The following is a 20528-nucleotide window of genomic DNA, read 5'->3' on the forward strand; positions in this document are numbered from 1 at the left end:
TCGCCCGCTTATGATGAACAATATAGAGTTTCCACTACACCGAGGTATATAACCTAGAAAAAGATCACAGAATCTTTCCCTCACCCTCTGTAATTCTCTCTGCCTTTCTCTCTCTCTTTATATATTGTATGAGTAAAGTAAATTACAACTGCTGAAATGAGATCTATTGTTCATATAATAATATGGCGTCCTTTCACCCACTTAGCACCCTCCGGACCGCCGGTAGGATTTGTTGGTTCCGCCCGATCCATGTCGGAGATTATAACACAATGGCAGCCGCCGCTGGAGGAGCAACGCAATGGTCAAATCCTGGGCTACATTCTCCGCTACCGTCTTTTTGGATACAACAATGTGCCCTGGTCGTATCAAAACATTACGAACGAGGCACAGCGCAATTTCCTCATCCAGGAGCTGATCACCTGGAAGGATTACATCGTACAGATCGCAGCCTACAATAATATGGGCGTTGGAGTCTACACCGAAGGGGCAAAGATCAAGACCAAGGAGGGGATACCAGAGGCACCGCCCACCAATGTTCGTGTCCTGGCGTTGAACTCGACGGCGGCACAGATTAGCTGGACACCACCGAATCCGCAACAGATCAATGGCATCAATCAGGGCTACAAGATTCAGGCATGGCAACAGCAACACATCGACGGCGAGCCGAGGGATGTGGAGAAGCGCATGATGACGGTACCGCCGAGCCTGATTGATCCTTTGGCGGAGCAGACAACGATATTGAATGGATTGGACAAGTTTGCCGAGTACAACATCAGTGTTCTGTGCTTCACAGATCCGGGCGATGGAGTGCCTAGTCAACAGGTGCCCGTGAAGACCAACGAGGATGTGCCCGATGAGATAACGGCCCTGCACTTTGATGATGTCTCCGATCGTGCTGTGACGGTACTCTGGGCACCTCCACGACATGCCAACGGTCTGCTCACCGGCTACACGGTACGCTACCAGGTCCGAGATCGTCCCGAAACCATGAAGTCCATTAATCTGACGGCCGAGGATACCCAATTGACCGTAAATCAACTGCAGGCGACCACACATTATTGGTTCGAGATCTGCGCCTGGACACGTGTTGGCAGCGGTATCCCCAAGACAGCGACCATACAATCGGGTGTGGAGCCGGTATTGCCACATGCACCGACTAGCCTGGCCCTGTCCAACATCGAGGCCTTCTCGGTGGTCCTGCAATTCACACCCGGCTTTGATGGCAACTCGAGCATCACCAAGTGGAAGGTCGAGGCACAAACGGCACGCAACATGACCTGGTTTACCATCTGTGAGATCAGTGATCCCGATGCCGAGACCTTGACGGTAACCGGTCTCATGCCCTTTACCCAATACCGTCTCCGGTTGAGCGCTACGAATGTCGTTGGCAGTTCACGTCCCTCGGAGGCGACCAAGGACTTTCAGACGATTCAGGCCCGACCGATGCACGCACCCTTCAATGTCACCGTGCGAGCGATGAGTGCCCAACAGTTGCGGGTACGTTGGATCCCTCTACAGCAGACCGAGTGGTTTGGCAATCCTCGGGGCTACAACATCAGCTATCGTCAGATGGAGAGAATTGCGGGGACGATTAAAAGTGCACCGCGAAGTGTATTCATTGATGATCATACGGCCAATTCGCATGTGCTAGAATCTCTCGAAGAATGGACCCTATTTGAGGTGCTGATGTTTGCCTGCAACGATGTGGGATGCTCACGGGCCAGCAATCCGGCGGAGGAGCGTACCAGGGAGGCGACACCCAGCTACGGACCGTTGGACGTCCAGGCGAATGCCACATCCTCGACAACCGTTGTGGTGCGTTGGGGTGAGGTGCCGCGTCAGCATCGCAATGGTCAAATCGAAGGGTTTAAGGTTTTCTATGCTGCCACAGATCGTCCAAACGCCGCACCCGTTCTTCACAAGACCATACCGAATAATAGCTCCTTCACCACAACGCTGACGGAGCTCCAGAAGTACGTTGTCTATCATGTCCAGGTGCTGGCCTACACAAGATTGGGCGATGGCGCTCTGAGCACTCCACCGATACGTGTCCAGACGTTTGAGGATACACCGGGTGCTCCATCGAATGTTAGCTTCCCGGATGTGACATTCTCGATGGCTCGCATCATTTGGGATGTACCCGAGGATCCGAATGGCGATATAAACGCCTACCAGGTCACCTACACTCTCAATGGCAGCGCCAATCTCAACTATAGTCGCGAATTTCCACACACCGATCGGACATTCCGGGCGACAAATCTTCTGCCCGAGCGTTATTACAGCTTCAGTGTGACGGCTCAGACGCATCTCGGATGGGGCAAGACGGCAACGGTGCTGGTCTACACCACCAACAACAGGGATCGTCCGCAAGCGCCGTCGGTGCCACAAGTCTCACGCAGTCAGATCCAGGCACATCAGATCACCTTCAGCTGGACGCCAGGACGGGATGGCTTTGCTCCCTTGCGGTATTATACCGTTCAGATGCGCGAGAACGAGGGACCCTGGCAGCCGCTACGGGAGCGTGTAGATCCCTCGCTGAGTTCCTACACGGCATTGGGACTGCGACCGCACACAACATATCAGTTCCGCATCCAGGCGACCAATGACCTGGGCCCATCGGCATTCAGTCGGGAGAGCATTGTGGTGCGCACATTGCCCGCTGCGCCCGCTGTGGGAGTGGGAGGATTAAAGGTCGTTCCCATCACGACGACCTCGGTGCGCGTTCATTGGAACGCCTTGGAGACGGGCATGTGGAATGGAGATGCGGCAACTGGAGGCTATCGCATCCTGTACCAACAGCTCTCGGACTTTCCCACCGCACTGCAGTCGACGCCCAAGACGGACGTCATGGGCATCAATGTGAACAGTGTGGTGTTATCGGATCTTCAGCAGGATCGCAACTATGAGATTGTTGTGCTGCCATTCAATTCCCAGGGACCCGGACCAGCTACTCCGCCCGCTGCTGTCTACGTGGGTGAAGCAGTGCCAACGGGAGAACCACGTGCCGTCGATGCGGCTCCCATCTCGAGCACCGAGGTGCGTCTACGCTGGAAGCCGCCCAAGCAGAGCATGCAAAATGGCGACATTCTCGGCTACAAGATCTTCTATCTGGTCACGTATTCCCCGCAAGCTCTCGAAGTCGGTCGCAAGTGGGAGGAGGAGATTGAGGTTGTCTCCGCCACAGCCACTTCGCATAGTCTCGTCTTTCTCGACAAGTACACAGAATATCGCATCCAGCTGCTGGCCTTTAATCCCGCCGGAGATGGACCTCGCTCAGCTCCTGTTACGGTCAAGACACTTCAGGGTGTTCCTAGTGCTCCCCTCAATCTGAGATTCTCCGACATCACGATGCAGAGCCTGGAGGTCACCTGGGATCCGCCCAAGTTCCTCAATGGCGAAATACTTGGCTATCTGGTGACCTATGAGACCACCGAGGAAAACGAGAGTAAGTACTAAACATGGCTGCAAGAATTTGTAGGGTCCAAATTATAGCAATCAATATTTGCTGATATTGTTGAAGAGCTCACACTGAAAAAAAAGACCAAGTTCTAAAATCAAGAACGTTCATCTTAAATATTTTGTTCTTAATATAAGATTAATTTAAGACCAAATTACTAAAACTAAGATTATTAATCTAAAAAGTCTTAAAATCTTAATATAAAAATAAAAATCTTAAATTGTTAGGAGAATATAAATATGTACTAAATTCGTATCAAACAAATGGTGGCCCTGTGGTGGTTAGAGAAACCGCTCGTAACATATTAAAATATCATTTAAAAAATTACTAAAACAGAATAAAATGTATGTAAATCAAAATTAAAAAAAAAAATTCTTAATTTAAAAAATAATATTTAATTTATTGCATTTTTTTTTAATTTTAATTTTAAGAACATTTATTCTTATAATAAGAACTTGGTCTTATTAAAAATGTTCTTAAAATCAAAATGTGTTCTCTTAATTCAAGAATTTGATGTTCTCGACGCATTTTTTAGACCAAAAATCTTAGTTCTGAGACTAAAATCTTGATTTTAGAAAATTTTTTTTATCTGTGCACTTGCACAGTTTGGCTGTCCACTTCTGCTTTAAAATATTAGCAATTTTTAGCTAAGCATTTTATTTGCATATGGTTTAATATTTAAGGTTTGCAGCCTTACATACTTATCTAGGGAAAATAACTAATTTTCTGCCACTTCTTCACAGAGTTCAGCAAGCAGGTGAAGCAGAAGGTATCGAATACGACGCTACGTGTCCAAAATTTGGAAGAGGAGGTTACCTACACTTTTACAGTGCGTGCCCAGACAATTGACTATGGGCCGGCGGTGAGTGAGAATGTGACGACGGGACCACAGGATGGTTCTCCAGTTGCACCACGTGATCTCATACTTAGCAAGACGCTGTCCAGCGTTGAAATGCACTGGATTAATGGACCCTCTGGTCGTGGTCCCATTCTCGGCTATCTTATCGAGGCGAAAAAGCGCGGTAAGTCATCATATTTCCGCTCAATTTTTGGAAATCTTTAATTCTGGGTCTGGTTCTCTCTATATCTTTCTCTATTTTTTATTTTTCTTTCGATTTATATACTTTATTTGAAATGTAATTTTGATGATCTGGTTCCAAATTTATGAAACTTTTCCGTATACCAAAAAAAAAACACACTCTTTAACAACATTTCTGTAACTGCTTGCGTAGAAAAAGGAGAACCTTCATTTGTGTGTAAGTATTACGCAGTCGCAGTCTAGAATTTTAAGTCTTATAATCATTTTCTAATCAATATAACCCCACATCATATTCAAGTTATATGGATGGCTTAATAATAGATTATTATGCTTAGTTTTATTTTCGTTTGTTGAAATAGGAAATTTACAAATTAAAATGTTACTAACGTAGAAATTCCGATTTTTAAAGTTTAGTATGCACGTATTGTATAAGGATATATTAACTTTAAATTTTTTTTATCGCTAAACCTTCACAATTTTGATCCTTTTTTTTGTTTCAATGACTCATTGTTTGACTATTTGAATTTTTAATTTATAATTTGTGTAGTTATTTAGTTCAGTATTAATGCTATACTTAAGCTTTTTAAGTACTATAATAAACAGCATAGCTTAATTAATATACCAAGAATGAGGGAACAAATATGTAAAAAATAGTTTACACATATTTAAAATAAAATTTGCAAAATTATAAATTTATTCATGAGCTCACAAAACATGGAGTAAAAGTAAATGTTTTCAAACAAACTAGAATTCTTTGTTCTAATTTCTTTACTTAACAATTCGCAGATGATTCGCGCTGGACGAAAATCGAGCAGACAAAAAAGGGAACTATGCAGGACTTTACGGTTAGCTATCACATTCTGATGCCATCGACAGCGTACACATTCCGTGTGATTGCCTACAATCGGTATGGAATCTCGTTTCCTGTCTACTCCAAGGACTCGATATTGACACCATCGAAATTGCATCTGGAGTATGGATATCTGCAGCACAAACCGTTCTACAGGCAAACCTGGTTCATGGTCTCCTTGGCGGCCACATCGATAGTCATCATTGTCATGGTCATCGCTGTGCTCTGTGTGAAAAGCAAAAGCTACAAGTACAAACGTAAGTTAAATGCATTAAATCGATGTAAGTCTGTTACAAATGCACATTTATGAAAAAGCCAGGAAAATTATTTAAATAAACAATAATAGTAAAGATAAAAAAATTATATATATACACAAAAAAAATATATATTAGTACATTTTTAATAAATAACAATAAATTCAAATACGTACAGTATTAAAATAGGGAAAATGTCGCTTCAAATAAAAGTTGAATTCCAGTTAATCTTGATGCATTTGTTATAATGAGTTGTAATATCCTTGTAGCACTGTTTAGAAAATTAGAGAACTAATAAATTTGTCCTGCAGAGGAGGCACAGAAAACGTTGGAGGAGTCGATGGCCATGTCGATTGATGAACGTCAGGAGTTGGCATTGGAGTTATATCGTTCCCGTCATGGTGTTGGCACGGGCACATTGAACAGTGTGGGCACCTTGCGCAGCGGCACTCTGGGCACACTGGGCAGAAAGTCGACCAATCGTCCGCCAACAAATTTACAACTGGGCAAGAGTCCTCCACGTCCATCACCTGCCTCGGTGGCCTATCACAGCGATGAGGAGAGTCTCAAATGTTACGATGAGAATCCTGACGACAGCAGCGTGACCGAGAAGCCATCCGAAGTGAGCAGTTCAGAGGCATCTCAGGTAAGTGTTGTGTTTAGAAAAACAAACTGAAAAAAACTATTACCTCGACGTATTTACAATGTTAAATCTCTTGCAGCATTCGGAAAGCGAGAATGAGAGTGTGCGCAGCGATCCGCATTCATTTGTGAATCATTATGCCAATGTGAATGACTCGTTGCGACAGTCGTGGAAGAAGACAAAGCCGGTACGCAACTATTCCAGCTACACGGACTCCGAGCCGGAGGGCAGCGCAGTGATGAGCCTCAATGGTGGCCAGATTATTGTCAATAATATGGCCAGATCGAGGGCGCCACTGCCCGGCTTCTCGTCATTTGTCTGACAATCAACCGAGTTCTAAGATCTAAGCAACAGTAGCAGCAGCACCGTCATAAGGGAGACTTTCGTCTGAATCCTCCCTCCCTCCCATCTTTCTCAATCTTTTGACTGCATCCGGAAATGAGAAGAAGATCCCATTCAGTGTGTGGAGAGTATGACGTATGTTTGACTGTTGCTGCTGCGCTGCTTTGCTTTTAAATGGACAATTAGTTATAGTAGCTCTATCTATACCTACGATTAATCTTATTTATAGTTTCTAGAACGAGAGATCTGAGATTTTTAAACAGCATTTAATTATCAAATGTTCCACTGACCCGACCCAGCCCCAATTAATTATTAGAAATATTATTAAACAAATACGGCTTTTTTTTAAAATTGTTTTATACATTAAGTAACTTATTACCCATTTGTTTATTCCACTTACGTCCGTTGTCTGACACGCCCACTAACACTACTTAGCTCGTAACTGGCATTTATCAAAAGCAAAAACTTGTGATACGTAAATTTTTGCTTGACTTGTGTTCAATGTGTGTGAATTATGATTTGATAGATGTGAATGATTTTCTCCCCTTTCTCCTAATTAGCCTTGCGCGCAATCTCATTATATTTAATATATTAAACTATATTTTATGAGACAACGACTTAACTCGCAAGATAGGCAAACAATATATTTATTTCATTTAGTTTTTCGTTGTCTTTGATTTAATTTATAAATTTTGAAATATAATATGAAGCGAAGGCAAATATAACTGATGCAATCAGTTGACGAATGCAAAAAGCAAAGAGCAAAAACAGAAAACAGAACAAAGAAATATGAAAACAAAGACGAAAAAAAAATAGTTAAGAATAACAAAAGAAAAACTGAGGAAAACAATTAGCATATCCCCACAGTGAAAATGATAAAGGAGTTTGAGAAATCGAGCTAATAACGATGATGAATTTTTTTTTTTTTTTCTTGAAAGCTTTTCATGTATTTGATATATAGGTAAAAATACATGTGTGTGTGTGTTCTTTTATAATTATATAAGTATAGGCCATATTAATGCAATTTGTAGCACATAAGCCACAAATTCGACACAAAACACAACAAACGCGAAAAGTTTTTTTTTTTAACTCCTTTCTCATGCAACCAATCGATCGACATGAAAATAATGATAGAAATCTAGCATTAAGTACTATAAATTTGATGTATAATCAAATATACATGTATATGTATTTATATGTATATGAATGTTTCAAGTATACATATATATATATATATATTGCGTATACGCAGATATGGGGGGTCATAGGCATTAAATATGCGCGCGCAAACTAAGCATAATTAAGTATATACGTTTTAATTGTTAAACTCAAAGCAGAATATATATATATATATAGAATATATATGTCTAAGCTAAATTTTATAAACTATTTGTGTATTGTATATGTATATCTATATCTGTATAACTTAAATGACTGATTATATATTTTATACTTTTCGCTCGATATCTAAGTATATTATATATATTTTATTATTTTTTTGTGTTTTTTTTTCGACGATACCTTTCGGCGCATGCAAATAAATTATAATAATAAATTGTAAACTGTAAATTCGCATATATGAATATGTCTATTCGATAATGCAAAAATGTTTTTTTATATTACAACTAATTTAACTTTAAAGACTCGAAGCACAAGTTCGTCTAGATATGTATTGTAATTGTTAATTGGTCAGCAAACTGCAAATGCAACTGCTAATAAAATATTTAAATAATTAAGAATAAAAGTATATACATATATACATCTAAATATACAAAATATATATATAAATATATATATATATATATGTTTAGGCATAGGGAATGATTTAATACAGTTGGCATTTGGAGGCGAAGTCAGTGGAGGAGTGCAGAGGCAAAAGTTTAGTGGAAATCGCGCAGCAAGCGCCAAGTATTAGCATATATTTATGTGTAAATGTAATTGAAGAATCATATAAATCAATAAAAGGTGTAAAAAAAAGAACAACTGTTGTATATTTTTTAAAGTCAAGCAAGATTTCTCTGCTGAGATATGTCTACTTTGTTTGGTCCGCGATGATTAAGGGCAAATTGAAGTGCGGAGACTTGCTTCAATGTTCCATTACTTGAACCAGACCCTACAATTTACAGTCTAAATCCAACCTGAGTGAGCGAAAGTGTGCTTAAATGTTCGACGAAATAGTTTGGCTCTACAAGAAATGATCAATATATCTGTCAAGCATTCTTATTTGACATTGTAGAGCAAAGCTTATTCTTTATACCTGTAAAAGTTATTTTTTTCATCTTCTCAAATTGAAGATTTAGTTAGAAAACATCGTATCTGTTATAGGAACAATCAGTAAGTTATTTTGTCTTCGGCAAAACGAAGAAGATAGTATGTATAAAATTTGAACAATCTTTAGGTGAATTTTATTTAATATTTTTTACTTCTTTTTTATATCAAATATCAAATAAAAATAAAATAAAAAATATATTTATATATAATTAATAATTTCCATATGGGAGCTATGTAAAGATGTAAGATGATTTTTGGTTATGGTAAACGGCAAGGCGGGGGTGGTCGATGTTTGCAGGCACTTGGGTGGAGCTCAACTTATTGTCGTTATAATTCCGCAGAGTTAAGGCATATCCCGGGCAGTTCAATGACGTATTACGGATTACGAGTTACAGATTACAGATTACAGTTTATATATATTAAAGATTACAGGTTACTTTCGACTAACCGTCTAAATGTGACATAAGTTAGATACAAAAATGACACTTAGCTTAGTGCTAAGACTTAAGATACAACTAGTTAAAAATTATCTCAAAAAAAAAAAAAAAGAATTGCAAAACAGAATAAATCTTTTAGATCGTTAGTTTTTCACTCCGAACGTTGCATGATCATCTCGATCTTGTCGCCGGCAGCTGCGATCAACGGCACTGTGAGGCAACAATCAAAATCCTGCGTTTTCATCTCATTAACCTGGTTAATTGAAGTGATTGTTATTAATCGTTTTGGATGGCATTATTAATGCTACTCACCTGCATAATCCGATCGAAGGGCTTCAGTTGGCCACACATGTCCGCTGGGCCGCCGCTTCGAATGCGATTGATAAATACTCCACGTTCGTAAAGTCCATCGGAGACGGAGAATCCATAGTCATCGTAGACTTTATCCTTGTAAAGTGTGACGTGAAAGATGCGCTGCTGTTGGTCCTTGCCTCCACTTGCATTGCTGTTGTTGTTGTTATTATTGTTGCTGGCCTCTGTGTTGGCCGAGGGACTGCGAGGACGTCGTTGCACCTTGGCATAGATGGCCTGAGTCTGGGGCAAGCCAGCTGCACCACTAGAGGCAGCATTGCTGATGTCATGGCTGCGCAGTATCTTCAGATCCACCAGATCACCCAGATTGTGCAACAGACTGGTGGCATGCGACAGTGGCATGCCCTGCACTGAATGCTCATCAATGGCCAAGAGTTGATCTCCAACATGGATCTGTCCATTCTTATGCGCAATGCCGCCTAGAGAAACCAGAGAGCGTAAGAGAGAAAGAAATGAGTATTACTAGGAAGACTTGAAGAGTTTAAAGCTTACTCTTACTAGATAATCTTAGTCGATATTTTGATGTTTATTTTTTTTTTTTGGTATCTATGACTTTTTTTCTTACCCTCGACCAAACCGCTGATGGTAATGGGTTTGGTTATGTCCTCGCTGCCGGCCAAAGTGATGCCCAGCAATCCGCCCTTGGGCTCCAGACGCACCGTGAAGATGATCTGATGCAGGCTGCTGCCGCTGCTCTTGCTGCTCGAGCTGGCCGCCGATCCATAGACCTTGTTCTCCATGGGCGGTGGCAAGGCGGTGCAATCCACACTGTATAAGTGTGTTTTAGTTGCATGTAAGATTGAAGGGATTAACTGATGACTTACCTGGCATAACGATTGAGCTCATAGCCACCGTAATGATGCGTCTCCTGTTCGTCCTGCTCGTCATCCTCCTCGGGCAGCTCTGTGGTCAGGCTCTGTGTGTTTGGTGGCGCAGCAAAGGAGCGACTGTTGGAGCAACTATTGACCCCCGTCCAGGCAGCATTGGCAGCCGTGCTGGGATGTCGCAGCTGGACGGATTGCAGGCTGCCCGTTTCATCGAGGCTGGGAGCACGAAAGTAGTCTGGTTGCGGGGTGCTAGACTTGAGGGAGATGCAATCGTTGTACTTGACCTCCGCATACTTGGATGCCACATAGGCGCTGCTGTAGAGCTCATTGTCACCCGGAACGGCGGTGGTGCAATTGCTGTAGATGGGGCTGGGCAGAAAGTCGGGCAGCACCACCCGCTTGATGGTTAGTGTGGTGAAATCCGCACTTGCCGCCGGCGTGGGCAACTCCTTGAGCAGGGCATCCACATTGAAATGCTGCACGGGATGCTGATCCACAGCGAGAAGTATATCGCCAGGTCGCAGCGAACCACAGCGATGCGCTGGACTTCCCATTTTGACATCGGAGATGACAAGACCCGCATGACTTGACCCACTCACACTGACTCCCAATCCACATTTGCCGGCACGCAGCAGCTTCACATTGAAGACACCACTGGAGGGCACCACCGCATCCGGCATATCGAACTCCACCTCCAACTCCAGCCAATTGGCGGCAGTTGGAGCTCCATTATTGCTCCTGCCCTCCAGCAGTTGACGCATCGCAATCGCATCCAGACTGTACATCTTATTGATGGCCACAATGCGATCTCCCGGCTGGATGCAACCGCTGCGGTCCGCCACAGAATCCGGCTGGATCTGGGCAATGATCACAGGCAATGAATTGCCCAGCACAATGCCTGATCCCTGGCTGCAATCGAGCAGCACCGGAAAACTCTCGGCACGACACAGACCCAGGCTGGGATTTCCATTAGCATTGCCACCGCCACCTCCCCCACCTCCTCCTCCATTTGCCTCTAGGGGCAACGAGCTCTTGCGCACGATTCGTGGACGTTGTCTGCCCGTGGATTTGCGTGACTCCAGCGTGCTGAAGCTATACTTGGGACTGCCCAGCGCAGTGTGACCTGAAAGAGAACCAACAACTAAAAGCATTAAGATCGAGATGAGATGCCCATTAAATGTTGCCAGACTGTAGATTATTTTTGGACGCCCCTCTGTGACCAGCTGTCGTTTATTCCCCCAATTCCGCACAACATCCCCACTTTATTTACGGCCTCTCTGTGTCTTTCCTGCCCAAACTTGGCCAAAGCTTTTAACACTCGATCTTCGATCTTCTCCTCTTTCTCTGCCTCTGCCTCTGCCTCTTCCTCGCTCTTCACCTCTCGATCTCCTCCAGCTGATGGCCATGTGTGAGAAATAGTTCTCATGGCAGCCACTTTGACTGCAGCTAATCCGCAGCTTAGCTTATGAATCCCCTCCTTCTACAACTGCCTCTGTTTATTCTCCTGTCGATCTTCCTCTAGAATTTACGGCCCAAGTTCTAGACGAACATTGTCGTCTCTCCCTGCCCCACTTGCTTCTTCTCACCTCCTGGAATACCGAAAGCAAAGTAAACGAATTATTCGTTCATTTTCATAGCACTCAAGCACAAAAATTGATTAGCGAGGGCTGCTTAATAAATTTATTTACAGAATGCAAACTACTTGGCTTGAATCTGAAGTGCGTTTAACAATCATAAACACACTATAAATTCCAATATTGAAAGATAGTATAATAATGTACATAATTTAGTTCTTCATAAAGTTTTGAATTCAATTTACCACATGTCTTACGATAATAAAGCGCATTTAAATCATTTATAAATTTATTTTTGCTGAAAAATGATCTTCAGTGGTTAATTTAATGTTTTTTTAAATGCTAATTAATTTTTCATTTGTCCACTAGTAAAATCAATTAAATATTAATAAAAATCAATAGATAAATATGAATAGTGATTGTTAGGACGATGGATTTACAAAAATTTAAATTGACGAATGTATAGTTAGTTACTTATTGATACGTAAATATGCATACATCATTCCATAGGCAAATTGATAGATGATAATACTATGGGCCGGTTTTTCAATGTCTCCTTAAATTTTATAAAATAGATAAATTCAAATTTGACATTGATTTCTATACATTTTACGTCAAAATATCTGTTGTATACTTAGTTAAAAAACCTCTTAAATAGACATTGAAAAACCTACCCTATATATAATACTATTGCAAAGTGTGGTGGATTTGATGAGATATTTTTCTGTGAATTGTATTCTTACAGTTAGTTGTAGAAAAATCAGCATAATTTGAAAAAATTTCATTTTGAATTGAAAATCTTTTTAGTGAATATTTTATTTCAAATGCAAGGAGAAAGTGTATAGGCAGCCCTCGCAAATTCGGAATGTATTGTTTTAGCTGTGGATCGTCGACTCGATTCATTAGACAGACGCCCACGCCGAGAGATCGACCTTCAAGGCGCCATTTTTGGTCGATCGCCTTGAAAGCCTTTTGGCGTTTCACAAGCAGCCGACGCGACGCGACGCGACGCATCGATTCATTTGCTGCGATAGCCAAAAAGTCATTTAACTGGTGCTGTTAGTGTTAGTGGTGCTGTTAGTGGTGCAGGCAGTAGACAGTAGGCAGCATGTGGTGCAGTTAGTGGTGCTATTTACTCAGAGTCGACTCGACTTGACTTACCACGTCGGGCAAGCGCATGTGCTGGCATTATCTGCATCTGTGTGTAGCCCCGTCCTGTGCTCGTGTCCAATATGGTCATTACCTCATCGGGACTGTAGGCTGTGTGCTCGATCATTGTGTCATCAATGGAGAGCACTTGATCGCCAACTGATAAGGCGCCACAACTGCAATAAACATATGGACATAGACACAGACACAGACAAAGACAAAGACATAGAAATGTGGTTAGTTGATTCAATTAACAACGTTTATATCATGATGTTCGACATTGTGATTTATTACTTTTAAGTGTGTTCTCATTTTCAATTTTTGTACTCTACAAACTCTTTTGGTGTAGAGACTTTGACTTTTCACGTGTATGCCATGAAATATCATGAATTGAATTGTGAATATGTCCATTATCCATATTAGAGTTGTTCATCGTAGTTCAATTGAAGGAATTAGTTTACTAGTTCATTTTTTTTGTGAACGAACTAATCTTTCATACAGTTCGTTCGTTCAGTGTATAGATCATAAACTGAATTGGTTTGAGGGACGCTGTGGGGTTACCGTGGTATTGATATGGGATTTAAGGAAGTCTCTATTTGTTTATAACAAATTACCATATGAAGCAGAATTTAATTTAGGCTTTAATTTTTGTATCTGTTTTCAAACAATTTACTGATTTTTAATAATTGATTTAATGAAAAAAATCTAAAACCATAAATTGATTTTTATTTAATCCAAATTTTTATATATATTATCAACAGTGTGTCTCTAGCGAGATGTAATGGGATTCGAATTAACAAAGAAAATGTTTTGGGATCTATTCACTGAACGAACTGCTTTGGGATCTGTTCAGAGAACTAAATGACCTACAATCAGGGATTAGTTTAATAGATCTTAGTCCGAACGTTTCGATACAACTCTAATCCATATACTTCTAATGTTGAATTTTGATGAATTTCAAGCTTACTTTATTTTTATTTATACGATGAAATGCATAATGAAAATCACAATCAAAACTTTCTACCTTATTTGTCGTAATACTCACCGATCGGCAATACTGGCGGGTAGTATGCTGGCAATATATATGCCCGATTGGGTGACCTCGTCTATTTTGTCGGTGCTGGAAGTGGTTCCGGCGGAACTGGAGCCGGAGCTGTTGTAGTTGCAGAGCACAAGGCCTAATTTGTCATTCATGGGACGTTCGATCTCAATGAGTAGCGGCCCCATGGAGAACTCTACACTCTGAACAACGGATACATCGTACTCAATGGTGAGATTGGTATAACCGGAAACGTGGCCGCATTTAATGATCTGTTGTGCCTCAGCAAGTGTCTTCCCAATAAGTGAGATCTAAGGAGTGAGTGAGTGAGTGAGAGAACAAAAGAGAGGGAGAGTGAATTATGTGTCGGTTACGGAAATGGATCAGCGGAAGTGACTGTCAGCAGGTGGAAGCCATCATCAGCTGGATGGACACTTACATTATCGACGCGCAACAAACGATCGCCGGGCTTGATGCGACCCGTCTTATAGACGGGGCCATGAAGTCTCACGTGTGTTACGATCAGCGGATAATCGGCACCGCCCCTCAGCGTTAGGCCCAGACAACCACTCTCCCGCTCCACGGTGATCTGTGCCAGTTTCGAGGTAACATACAGACTATTTTGGGAAACTGCTGCAAACAGCAACAAAGAACAAAACAAGTGCATGAGAGATACGATAGATAGAATGATAGATGGATATATAGGTAGATGGATTCATATATCGTATGTTCGATCGATAGATAAATCTCAAGATAGATTAATAAGTTTCAAAAATAAAATAGGTGGAACTAAGATGAAGCGACGGATAAATAGATGTCAAGATTGATAAATATGTTGATCGATCTATGGAAAAATAGATAAATCTCAAGACAAATAGAGCCACTGATAAATTTGTAGATCAATGTATTGAATATTAGAAAAATCTTAAGCTGCAATAGATAAAGATATAAATTTTAAAATAGGTAGATCCGTCTCAAGATAGACCGATAGATGGATTTTAAAATATGACGTTGGATCTATCAATTAAGATAGACAGATCGACATATAGATCATTTCAGAGATACTTTTATAAATAGATAAATCTCAATAAAGATAACTCTTATTCTGAATATAGTTGAAATTATATTTCTCAAGACAATTAGATCGACCGATAGATAGATCAATAGATTGATAGCTCACAAGATAGATTGTTGGAACAATAGATGGTTCGATAGATAAATATATTTCAAGAAGAATAGAAATCTCAAAGCAGATAAATAGATCACAAAATGCAAAGATAAATATAATTTTAAATACACGTATATATAGATCAAGATATTTAAACTTACTGCATTCTGGCAACGAGTATTCAATCTCCACAATAGCTGGTGACGGATCAGCTCCAACTCCAGCGCACAGCATGTTCATGATCTTTTGATTGCTCAGCCCAATTGTTGAGATGCCATCGATCTGATGTAATCGATCACCCGGCGCCAGAAAGTCGGCCGCATGACCCACTGGGTTGAGGGCTCCGATAACAGGTGGATAGGATAGATCGTTGCGCTCTGTGGATTATAAATGTGTAGAAAGTCAATGTCAGATCAATCGTTGCCAATCAACTTGGGAAAATAAACAGCAGTCAATATGTTCCTATCAATCTTACAAAATAAATATATACTGAGGTGGATCTCTAAGTTCCTTTATAGATGAGCTTCTACAGCTCATTTGTTAGCTGTACAGTTCTAAGATTTTCAGAGTCTGCTAAAGTAAGTGTAAAGACTAAAGATTATTAAAGAAACTGCAGATTAAGCTATGATCTTCTATATGTCGTCCTAGTTTATAATATAGTTTTCTCTTTGTGATTTTTTGTAGAAACTCATAGAAATGATCGTTCTGTTTTATTAACAATTTTTCTGCGAAATTGTATTTAATGACTTTTTGACAAGTTCTCAAAGTGTTTTTACAGTTTTCTTGTGATATTCTTATAGAACAAACTCTCTGGAATGCATTTCTATTTTTTACCAAATGTTCCTAAACAGATCGTTTTTCATGTAAGATCTAAGATTTTAAATATGTATTCCTAATTTTTTATATTTGTTCCCTAACACAAGTCTAATTCCTAGAGGATCTCTGACAGATACTAAATCCACTAAGTACACTTCCACATTGTTTTCCTTTCTAGTGATCCGAAGAAGAACTCTTAGAATTTCCCTTCAACTCATTCTACAACTTTTCTGAAGAACCTGTGACAACTTTAACAACAGTCTCCATTGTGTTAAGTACCCGTAGGGTGGGAAGGGGAATTCTTAAGGGGTTTTACTTTCGACTACTGCGAATAATGAATTTTTTTTCTAATAAAATCTTTTGATCTCTGAGATATTATCGGTTTTGGCCAGTTTCGTTGGCCAGCAACTTGCCCTGTTGCCTTGGTCTCCATTTCCATTTCTGTCAGCGGTTCGTCAAGCGACACTGTCGCGCCTTTTATTAACAAGCAACAGCAACAACAATCAAAATAACAACAACAAAACAAACAGAAACAACAACAACAACTCGTAAAAATAAATGTATGCTTAAAAAGCAAACTGTTTGCTATTATGACAAACTACAAATTACGCGTAGAGGGCAGCAAATGCAAATTTGGCAAATTGCCAGACCCTCCCATACCCTCTCTCTTTTACCCCCCCTCCCCCACCACCTTTTCGTATCCCTCCCACGGCTTTTGGCCAGTCGAAGGCAACGACAACGACAAAGAGGAACGTCATTGTCTCAGACGCTTACGTCAGAGAAACAGATGAATTGGTGGTCATGTGGAACCCTGGACTTTAGTCCAGCTCTGGATGGAGTCTAGGGTTTCATCTCTGTCTCGCTCACTCTGCTCTCTCTCTCCTATCTCTAGCTATCTCTCTCTTTCTCTCTCTCTCTGTCATGTAGGCTGTTGTAGACTGTAACCGTGTCCAATGTGTTCTCATTCGCGTTCTCTCGCAATATGTCGAGATTAGTCAGGGAAACGAAATAAAAATTGTTTCGGATGCAGACGATATATGTATTATAATGTCTGGCGGTCGACAGACTCGACCCCATCAGTGGCAGTGCAGGGAGAGGGGGTAAGGAGGGGCGTTGGCTGCTTTGAAATGATGATTTATTTTGGCAGCGGCGACGACGACAGCATTGCCATCGTCGTCGACGTCGCGTCGTCGTTATCGACATGGACGCGTTCCGCATTCAAATCGCATCGTCCCCTTTGGCTGGGTCACGACCGTCAGGCAACAAACCAACAGACTGTCAGAACCCCAGACCACAAAATTGAACAGTCGTAACCTTTTCCCAAATATTAAATGAAAGAAATAGAAGAAAAATCATACAAATCTAAACTAACACCTGCAATTTGGAAGCAGGGCCAGCCCAATTTGCATCAAGTAAATAAATTATAGTACTTATGACACAATCACAATTCTGTTTAACCAAAAGAGAGCTATAAGTAGTTCAGCTGAAAGAGCAGTAAATATCTTGCTTAAATAAATTAAAAACAAGTGTTTCCCATAGTCGAGATCCCGACCATACGATACCGTTTCTTATTTAATATATATAAAGTACTTTAAAGAAAATACTTGTAGTACTTTGAAAACATTAAATCGCCACTACGCTCTACTTCCCGATCTGGCTGCGATTCAGTGGGATAATAGATATGTAATAGATAACGTTAATGACCACACAAAAAATATTATTTTAAAAACTGTAGGTGTGATGGTGGTTTTTCGCGATTTACGGGCGCGGAAGAAGGCGTGTAGAAAATTTTAAACAAACTTGACCTGCTCCAACGCATTTGGAGTCTTTTGGGTTGAAAGTTTGGTATCTCTATCTCTTATAGTTTCTGAGATTTGAACGATCACACGGACGGATGGACAGACGGAGAGACACACATGCCTATATCGACTCGGCTGTTGATGCTGATCAAAGTATATATATATACTTTATGGTCAGAGATGCCTCCTTCTCCCTATTACATAGATTCCAACAGACACAATATACCCTTTTACTTATTTTTTTAAGTAACCCATTAATGATTAACATTCAGTTTTACAAATCTCATTTCTTTAAAAAAATTTCAACTTCAGGTAGTTTGTGAAGTTCAGAATGGACTTGTTCAATGACGCTATTAATAACAAATTTGCAAAACTCTTCTAATAGTCATGTTATTAGAAGATATATTTTGCTTTTATCATTTTCGAAACTTTCTTTTACATATATATATACATATTTCATGCTGAGATAGTTGTAGTAATATGAAGATTATTTTCTATCAACTTTACAGCAGGCATTTATCAGTCTGGAAATTTCTTTAAGTGACACTGTTATTGAACAGCTAATAAATAGGTTAATGAATACATTTTGTTTTAAACAGTTGAAAGTGTAATGAGTTCTGTTGGCTTTATAAAGCTACTTTAAAGTTTTGTTTTCAAATAAATTTTTATTTTAAAGTTTTGTTAAACGAAAAATATATGAATAGCAAAGTAAACACTTTTAATGGTAATCATTATTTTTTTTTTTTGTAATTAGATAAAGACGAACCTTAACTCAATCACCATTTTCGCCGTTTATTAAAGAAATAAAAAAAATGTTGGACGGCGAACAAACGTCGTGGCTAAAAAGCGTGTTCTTCTACTCAAGCGTAACTTCTGGTAACGACGGCGCAACGCCGTTGCGTTTACGACAGGCGTTATATATTCTTCTAGTGTCTCTGGTTGTTTGCTATCTGTACAATTTCTTCGTCTTCTTCAAACGACAATGAACGTTATAACAATAATTTCAAATGTTGAACGACGTTTGCTGAATTGAGACGTTGATGTGACGTGTCGTTGGTTCGGTGAACAACATGGCTTGTTGTCGTTGGCGGTTTGGTTGCTGGCGATAAAATTTGGATAGTGGAAGATAATGGTTCGTTGAACGTTACGTGGTTTAATGAACAGGCGGCGTCTGGTATCTTCGCGAACAATATTTATTATTTCGTATATATTATAACGCCTGTGTTCTTCGGTTTGACGACAGGCGGACATGGTAACGGCTGCTATGACTCACATGTCATGCCTTGTTTGCGACATACTTACCATCGCCAGCAAAATACCTTCTGCCATCACCCGTTACCGTACTCTACCTTCCTAAACCTCATATAACTGGCTGGCACGGCTATATAATGCCTCATCTTCTCCTGCTATCGCTGCCATCTGTCCTTCACCATATAAAATATATTTCGTGACATGACCATGCAAACTGCTATATACATAATTCTTTGTAACTCATAACGTTGTAGCAACACTGGTCGTGCTGTGGCTGGCGGCGTGGCGTTGTAACAGGCAGCATGTCACTATCGGTGACATATGGTGAAACAACGCGGGGCCGTTGTCGCCATCGGCTGACAAATCGACTGCGTGCGGTGGTGACGTGTTGGCGTAAACGCTAATGCCGTGATTTTGCTTTCATGTCGCGTTCAACGTGAACGGGCAACAGTGCCGCGCAGGCACGACGCCTAAACATTACCTCGCCAGGCTATGTTCTTTGACGACGATGACGGCAATGCCGTTGAGCATAGGCGCGGCAACATGCGTGACGGCGGTGACCAACAACGACGGCGGTTCGTGGCTCGATGGCTGGTACAGACGACATGTGACATCAACAGGCGTGGTGACGTGGACTCGTTCATGGCGGACGCTGAACAACAGGCTATAAGCATAACATCGCCTTCCGACTGTTATATGGCTGCTATTTGTATGCCTGTGCCGTTCAACAGTAGGTGACATTTCAATGTACCGCTGCTGGCGGTTTGATGACGCTGATGGCAGCATGACATGGGCTGGCCTTCACGGCATTACGCCGACATTGCCGACGCAAACTGCTGTAGTTTTGTTTGAACGCGACGAACGGCAATAATAAACAGCAAAAACGCTAAATTCGCCTTGAATCATATGTTATGACTGTGTGTTCGGTAACAACATAACGTGCTGGCGACGACGCGCAGTATTGGCGGCAAAAAAAGAAATGACTTTGTTTAAACAGGGGGACGTTAACGGCGTTGACGCTTTCAAAACTGTGCACAGCCGCGTATTACAACGCGCCGCCATAACAACCGTATGGCGCAGCTGGCGTTTTCGTATCTTCTTGCTGGCGCTTCTTAAGCATACCCATAATGCGCTATGGTTTCCTGGCGTATGCACTGGTAATTAACATTTAACGCTGGCTGTATATGTTTGGCGTGACGCTTCCTGCCGCGTTGTTGCCGTATGCCTGCCGCGCCATAAA

The 20528-nt window shown here is 41.1% G+C and overlaps 2 protein-coding genes across 4 annotated transcripts in view; one reads left to right on the top strand and one right to left on the bottom strand.

Annotated features, from left to right (window-relative positions):
• LOC117793674 (protein sidekick) overlaps positions 1-7372 on the top strand; it is a 104842-nt gene extending 97470 nt beyond the window's left edge. The window contains exons 12-16 of the mRNA XM_034634062.1: positions 206-3445; positions 4201-4479; positions 5283-5603; positions 5912-6246; positions 6323-7372. Coding sequence (XP_034489953.1) covers positions 206-3445; positions 4201-4479; positions 5283-5603; positions 5912-6246; positions 6323-6565 — 4418 coding nt within the window. The 3' untranslated portion in view covers positions 6566-7372. The remainder of the gene's footprint in view (positions 1-205; positions 3446-4200; positions 4480-5282; positions 5604-5911; positions 6247-6322) is intronic.
• Positions 7373-9083: 1711 nt separating this feature from the next.
• The window catches only part of LOC117793854 (glutamate receptor-interacting protein 1), a 53725-nt gene continuing 42280 nt past the window's right edge, over positions 9084-20528 (bottom strand). For 2 of the 3 annotated variants that reach the window (XM_034634283.1, XM_034634282.1), the window contains 8 exons: positions 15584-15799; positions 14694-14887; positions 14261-14565; positions 13228-13391; positions 10490-11615; positions 10231-10433; positions 9606-10084; positions 9084-9546 (listed from right to left, as the gene is read on the bottom strand). In XM_034634283.1, coding sequence (XP_034490174.1) covers positions 9445-9546; positions 9606-10084; positions 10231-10433; positions 10490-11615; positions 13228-13391; positions 14261-14565; positions 14694-14887; positions 15584-15799 — 2789 coding nt within the window. In that variant the 3' untranslated portion in view covers positions 9084-9444. The remainder of the gene's footprint in view (positions 9547-9605; positions 10085-10230; positions 10434-10489; positions 11616-13227; positions 13392-14260; positions 14566-14693; positions 14888-15583; positions 15800-20528) is intronic. The other variant, XM_034634284.1, reaches the window with a different exon arrangement.

Source organism: Drosophila innubila, chromosome X (genome assembly GCF_004354385.1).
Source record: "Drosophila innubila isolate TH190305 chromosome X, UK_Dinn_1.0, whole genome shotgun sequence".
NCBI lineage: Eukaryota > Metazoa > Arthropoda > Insecta > Diptera > Drosophilidae > Drosophila > Drosophila innubila.